General features: G+C 44.1%; 2 protein-coding genes across 2 annotated transcripts in view; one reads left to right on the top strand and one right to left on the bottom strand.

Moving 5' to 3' along the window:
* The window catches only part of LOC119426455, an 8,773-nt gene extending 7,613 nt beyond the window's left edge, over window positions 1-1,160 (bottom strand). Inside the window, exons 1-2 of the mRNA XM_037694017.1 lie at window positions 1,036-1,160; window positions 889-967 (exon numbers count right to left, since the gene is read on the bottom strand). Coding sequence (XP_037549945.1) covers window positions 889-967; window positions 1,036-1,160 — 204 coding nt within the window. The remainder of the gene's footprint in view (window positions 1-888; window positions 968-1,035) is intronic.
* Window positions 1,161-2,659: 1,499 nt separating this feature from the next.
* Window positions 2,660-6,379, top strand: LOC119426889 (cytochrome b5). Its single transcript, XM_037694476.1, has 5 exons — window positions 2,660-2,921; window positions 4,573-4,701; window positions 4,784-4,813; window positions 4,914-4,948; window positions 5,264-6,379. Exons 1-5 carry the CDS (start codon window positions 2,787-2,789, stop codon window positions 5,346-5,348), a joined length of 414 nt encoding a protein of 137 aa, XP_037550404.1. The 5' UTR covers window positions 2,660-2,786; the 3' UTR covers window positions 5,349-6,379.
* Window positions 6,380-6,789: the final 410 nt, after the last annotated feature.

The following is a 6,789-nucleotide window of genomic DNA, read 5'->3' as shown; positions in this document are numbered from 1 at the left end:
TTTTTCTGCTTCAGCTTCTTTCAGCTAATTTCAGCTGTTTTGTGCTTCTTCTAACTTATTTCTGCAAGTTTCATTTTTTTCTGCTATTTCACAAACGTTGTAGCTGTTTTATGCTAAATTAGGCTTTTTCAACTTGTTTCACATTTTTTGCACTACTTTAAACTCTTTCAGCTCAGTTCAGCAACATTTTGCTCTCTCCACGTCCTTCAGGTAATTTAAACTTTCTGCTTTTGAATGAGCTCATTCTGGGGATTTTTTTTTTAGCTCATTTCAGCTTCCTTCTGGTAGTTTAAGCTTCTTTCTGATTTTTAAGCTACTTTTCAGCTGTCTTTTGCTAATTTAAGCTTTTTTCAGATAACATACACTTTTTTTAGCTCGTTTCAGCTCTTTCAGCTTCCTTCTGGTAGTTTAAGCTTCTTTCTACCTTTCAGCTACTTTTCAGCTATTTTTTTAATATAATTTCAGCTTTTTTAGCTAATTTCCTAATTTTTGTGCTCATTTCTGCTAATTTAAACCTAATTCAGAAAATATGTGCTCCTTTTGCTTTCTTCTGCTAGCTAAAGCTCAAGCGGAGCTCTTTCTGTTTGCTGGAATTTTCCACGTGGGCGGGGTGTTAGCTTCACTCAGCTGCTAACTTAGGCTTGTTCTTCCTTTCAGCTACATTTCAACATGTTTTTAGCTCATTTCAACTGTTTCTCTAGTTTATAATTATTTTAATGTTTTTCAGTTTCTTAAAGTCCTAAAGAGTTCATAAGTGTAATAAATGAAGAGTTCACTTCTTACCACGCCTGAAGTTAGAGGTTTGAAGAAGCTAAACTGAGCCAAAATGGACGGGAAAGGTTTTATGACAAATTAATGAAACCGTGTGAGCGTGTGCGTCTCCCGTACAGACGTGACTGTAGTGACGTCAGTGACGGAGTCCAGAGCGGGACAGGCCAGGATGTCCGAGTACAGCAGAACCAGCTCCCTGCAGAAACACACAAAGGTCAAAGTTCAGGCACCAAACAGACCCCAACAGTTTTTCACTGGGTTCACCTGCAGGTCTTCAACTGCTGGCTCCTGGGCTCCTGGTCGTCCTGCAGCCGGAGGGTCACGCACACCAGCTTCTTCAGATCAGGAAGTCCGAGGAACAACAGCGACTTGTCGTTTCCTCCGCTCATCCTGGAAAACATTCAACCGTTAACAAAGTAAAGGTCCAACAGATACTCAAAAAGATGCTTATTTCTCATTAAAACTTACTTTGTGCAAACTCATTCACTAAATTTATTAAAATCAGCATCTCAGAGGCTCTAAAAGGCTTTTAGCTACAACACATTGATGTAACAATAAGATCATATAATTCAAATATTAACATAAAATTATACAAATCTGGTCTAAAATGGATCGTCTTAAAACAGATTTATTGTAATTATTCAACTTTGTTATTAACACTACAACAATTAGACACTTTCATTAGAAACAAAAACAACACATAAGGTTGTTAAAATAAAAAAATCATTTTTGTGAAAAGTTTAATAAAAACTTACCTCTGGCTTTTTAGCTCCACAGTAACAAGTTAAATCCGTTTTTATTGTATTTATCCTTAATATTTCGGTCAATGACCACAAGATTTACATTTAAACTACATTAACATTTGGATTATTCTGCGGGGGAACATATAAATGTGTTTAAATTAACAAAAAAAAGCGATTATTTTTTTTTATTTAGCTTCAAAATACCAAAGCTAGCAGCTCCTGCCAAAGATAAAGAAAAGAAGCAAGAGGCCTCACTATTTTGATTTATACAAAAAAGAACCCATCATTAATTATTTGGTATCGAATGAAAGTTGTATTTATTTATTTCACAAAATGCGACAGAGGATACAGCATGTCGTTTCTAAGTTTTTAATAAACTTCATTTGCAAATAAGTTTTATTTTAGCTGCTAATGTTTGTTTTTCGCAGAGTAACTTCTCTTACCAATAGACAATCTTTGATTTTTGAGCAGCGTGTTTTTCCCGCCGGAGACTCGCAAATGTTTAAAACAAAGTTTTGTCTCGTGCCAGCAACTTGCTCGTGCCGACAGGAAGTTGGGAACTAAACGGATCGTCTGGGTGCCCGCTGAAATGGACGCTGTGGTTAATGAGACAAACGTTACGTGAGTTGCGTGAGATAACGCTTTCCTTGCGTGAGAAAGTGCTTTCCTTGAAAACTTTGGTCAACTTTGGCCTTGTTCTCTCCCTGTGGCCTCGCCTCAGGCCTCACGGCTTTCTGATGATTGACAGGCCCAACAGCCAATCAGAAACGTCCTTGTTTAAAGACCCGGAAGTAAACGACCAATGGCAGAGCTGGACGAGGATGAGGGCGGTGTCAGTGTTCCTGCAGGGTCGTTAAATCGTAAAGTATTCATTTTTAATGCGGTCTCACCGGAACTTAGAAGCCATTCCTTCAAAATTAAACATTGATAACGTTAAAAGCACAAAAACAAAACATAATTGAGAAGGATAAAATTGTAAAACATTAATATAGAAACATTAAATAAATTAAATATAGTTGTTGTTTTGTTTTTTTATATATATTCCCTTAGAATATTTGAAATTTCTGAGCCGCGGTATTTTCTTATTTTGCAAGTAGCAACCGGAAGTGTGTTTAAACTCGGGTAGCTTTAGCTGCGTTGACTTGGCGGCGCTGAAACTGTGAGGACCGTCTGGGTGCGGAGTCACGGTCCGGACCTGGTCTCTGGGATTATATAACCCGACGCAGGCCGTGTAGCTCCTCCGTCTCTCTTCCGAACCTGACCCCCGCACAGATGGGTGAGGAGCAGAAGAGCCCGGATGGAGTCCGGTACTTCAGGCTGTCAGAGATCGAGGAGCAGAACTCCTTCAAGTCCACCTGGATCATCATCCACAACAAGGTCTACGATGTGACCAAGTTCCTGGAGGAGGTCTGGACTTCTCTTCTCATATGTCCTGCAGGGTCGGGGGACAGAAAGTCTCAGAAACTGCTTTCATTTGGATTAAATGTCTTTAATCTTCATGCTTTAAATGTGTCAATCAGAGCAGGGGCGTCACCAGGAACTGCGTCTGTGGGGGCCCTTAACAATAACTAACAAAAAGGTTTTATTCAAAAAGTATAAGTGTCTTAATCTTTCCGATCAATGTAGCTGGGTGTAGAAATAGTTGTTGCTGTGTTTAAAATGTTCAACTTCAGGGGAACTTAAAGAATATTTTATTACTAAATTTGCAGAAAATATCTAAAGTTATGAAAAGTGCGTCATCTGCTGTGGCGCACGGAGGCGCCATATTTATTCATTTCTGTTCTTTCAACGAGACGCTCGAACGTCCGAATCTTTTAGTTTTAGATTTGGTTGAACGGTTTTTATTCCAGGGTGGGATGAGTCTGGACGCTTACTGATGATTGTCAAACGTCCCTCGGCTCGTGCCTCCTGGACCTGCGGCTCTTTGTCTCCATCAGGACGGTTCTGGCTGATGTTGGACCGCTCTTCTTCTTGGTGGAGTTCTGTTAAAGTGGTTGGGGTCCTGGTGTCGGACCCGGCTTTAATCAGAGTCAAAAAACAGATCCAGGTTGGGTAATTGGGAAATCCGGTCCAGGAGGTTGTCCTCCTCACATTGTCCCACAGCATGATGCTGCCACCACTGTGCCTGAAGGTTGGTTCAGTGTTCTCAGGTCTGTCCCACCTGGACTCCTCCAGACATCCTCCTTGTCTTTGTGTCCAAACAGCTCAAACCTTGTCTCCTCTGACCATCAAACCTTTCTCCAGAAGACATTTGTCAGTCCATGTGGACAGCTACAGAGTTCAGTCCAAGTTGTTTGTCCTCTCTGTCTATGGTGATGTAATATAGAGACAGAGACGTGGGTGGACAGGGACACTGGTGGACAGAGACTGATGGACAGGGACACTGGTGGGCATGGACTGTGGTGTTCCAGCAGGTCCTTCAGTCTTGGTGGTTCTTGGACATGTGGACCGTGAGTGGGACAGATCGAGTCTTCGTTAAGACAAACGAGCAGCTGCAGTCGATCGTGGTCACGAACAGGAAGTTACCAGGCCTCGTCAGAATAAAATGCCTTGTAGAAGCACTCATGAACAGGTCCAGGTGAATGTTGGACCAGAATAAAGTTTTTGAGTCTCTGGTGTAATCATTAAGTGTTCTGGACCTTCAGAACCGTTGGGTGCGTTCTGCAGCCGGCTCGAGGACGTGAGCAGAGGAGGAACTTTCACACACAGATAAAATCCTGTGAGCCGGGCCGTTTGGACCTTTGTCCTGCTCTGAAGGCTGTACAGAGGTGAGGCTGTGGGCGTGGTCTCAGGGGGTTCTGGTGACGGAGCTGTCGGAAGGACCGGGCTCAACCAGAACCACACACCCAGGGTTGAGGCTGAAAGACGTTAATCAGCAGCTGACTGATGATCAGAGTCCAAACAAACGGGCCGCGCACGGCAGGGGAACATTCTTCAGCACAACACCGGCAGATTCCACCGGAAGCTGAACACTTTCATTTCTAAACATGCTGCTGGGCTTTGAAGTCCTGATCCAGTCCTCTGTTCTGGTCCCTGACCCGGTGTGTTTTTGTTGCAGCACCCCGGAGGCGAGGAGGTTCTGAGGGAGCAGGCCGGAGGAAACGCCACTGAGAGCTTCGAGGACGTGGGCCACTCCACGGACGCCCGGGAGATGGCGAGCGGTCTGGTGATCGGCGAGGTCCACCCGGTCAGTACCAGCTCCAGGTTCTGTTCTGACCCAGTTTCCCTCAGAGTTTAATGACCCGCTGTGTGTCTTTGTCCATCTGCAGGACGACCGGTCCAAGATCGCCAAACCTGTGGTGAGTGGGACCCTGCCAGGTGCATTCTGGGTAATGTAGGAGGGTTAACCTGGTTTGTTAGTAAGCGTGTGACCTGCTGCTGATGATGTCTGTTTTCCAGGAGACGCTGGTGACCACGTTGAAGGAGGAGAGCAGGTAACCCACCTGACTGACCTTTAGTGCCCCGTCCGACTCGCAGGAAGTGAAACATTTACTTCCTGTCTTTCCTTCACTGGATGTTGCAGAGTTAACTAGCAGCTGCTCGTTTAACCTGTCAGCAAGTTCTGCTGGGTTTAGCTCGTTAGCTAACGAGCTACTTGTGTTTCAAACTGTTAGTTCAGCTGTTTATTTAGCTGTTCAGTTGTTTGGTCATGTTTGTTTAGCTGTGTGTTCGGCTGTTTGTCAGTTTCTTCAGCTGTTTGTTTAGCTGTGTGTTCGGCTGTTCAGCTCCCTGTGTGTCCCGTCTTGCAGCTGGTGGTCCAGCCTGGTGGTCCCGGCTCTGGCGGCGGCCATCGTCACGCTGATGTATCGCGTCTTCACCTCGGAGAGCGCCTGACGTCATCAGACACGCCGCTGTGATGTCATCACTGGGCGACAGCGGCGCCTTAGCTCCGTCCAGTGTTCAGCCTGCTCCGGACCAACACGATCCTGGATTACCCAGAATGCAGTTCACTTCGTGTAACCAGCCAATCACGTGTCTTTGTTGTAATGCGTTGGTTCTGATCCTGCACTGTTTTTATCTTTGACCTGATGTGAGCCCGTTTCTAGATCAGAGTCAGCAGCCGGGTTCTACCGTCTGCTCCGGTTCTGCTCCGGTTCTGCTCGGCTGAACACTGAATAAACAACAACTTCTACAGATTTCAGCCCAGAGTTCTGCAGCTGCTACAAAAAGTGCCTTGTTTGTACGGTGGACCTGAGCGGTTCTGTTTGGACCAGAACCAGAACAGAGCCGGTCCGGCTGTTCGACTGCAGCTGCTGCTTCATGTAATAAAGCTGATTCATCGTCCGCTGCGTGCTTTGTTCTGATAGAAGGCTTTTATTGTTGAGGGTGACAGGGTTCCTGCTGTGGGGTCAAAGGTCAGCAGGTAAACACCTGAGAGCTGTGGCTCCGCCCACAGAGAACCAGAACCAATCGTTCAAAAATAATGATTTATTTTTTATCTTTGCGTGAAAAAAGAAACAAAGTTGTGTTTATTGGAGGACAGGCAGCAACTCAAGGTGATTAAACTTTAAAACATTTGATAAAATATACTTAAACCTGAATAAACATCAGATTATTAATAACTTCTAACAAATAATGCAGTTAATTATATTATGAAATAAAAAAACATTTAATATCTGAAGAAATAAAAAAAAACTGCACACAAACATGTTCCGGTTTATAATTTTATCCTTTAACCTCTAAATCCTGGTAGATGACGTCACAGTGCTGCCCCCTGCTGGTGGGAAGATGAACTGCTTCAATTAAGCACTTTAATGCTTTAAAGTTCATCTGGTCAAAAAAATCCAAATATAATTTACTCATTGTTCAACGAAGAAGAAATTCTAAACTGTAATCTCACTTAAATTAATAAAAAATAATCTGTAGCTGGTTGGTTTATCTGACTTCCTGTTTCCTGCTGATAAACTTTAGCTGATGTCTCCTGTCAGAGAACCATGTCTGGACTGATGGACCATCAGTGATCATGTTTCTGACACGTGCAGAGAGGAGCGTCAGGATCAAAGGAGGACACTGAGGAGGTGGAGGCACAACGCTCCTCACGCGCTTCATTCATGAATGAGGTCAACTGAGACTCAGGAGCTCCACAGAACATCAGCAGATTGTTCTTTAAACGGCTGGTGGGAAGAAGCGAGTCTCAGTATGAGGTTTAGACATTAGGACATGGAATGGACATGGACGTCTCTCATAGCTGGAAAGACTCGAGGATGACTGAGACAGACCTGATCAGGTTTGACCATGAAGTTCTACTGGTGGTGTCCTCCTGCAGGTCCTCACC

Source organism: Nematolebias whitei, chromosome 20, assembly GCF_014905685.2.
Source record: "Nematolebias whitei isolate Nwh7 chromosome 20, NemWhi1, whole genome shotgun sequence".
In the NCBI taxonomy this organism is placed as follows: domain Eukaryota; kingdom Metazoa; phylum Chordata; class Actinopteri; order Cyprinodontiformes; family Rivulidae; genus Nematolebias; species Nematolebias whitei.
The sequence above is the reverse complement of the archived record's forward strand: the minus strand, read 5'-3'. Positions and strand labels throughout refer to the sequence as shown.

Bases quoted from the DNA above. Each gene is read 5' to 3' on its own strand.
- LOC119426889 (XM_037694476.1), top strand. From the start codon at position 2,787: ATGGGTGAGGAGCAGAAGAGCCCGGATGGAGTCCGGTACTTCAGGCTG. The intron at 2,922-4,572 runs GTCTGGACTTCT...TTTTTGTTGCAG, and splicing joins TGACCAAGTTCCTGGAGGAG to CACCCCGGAGGCGAGGAGGT. The intron at 4,949-5,263 runs GTAACCCACCTG...CCCGTCTTGCAG, and splicing joins ACGTTGAAGGAGGAGAGCAG to CTGGTGGTCCAGCCTGGTGG.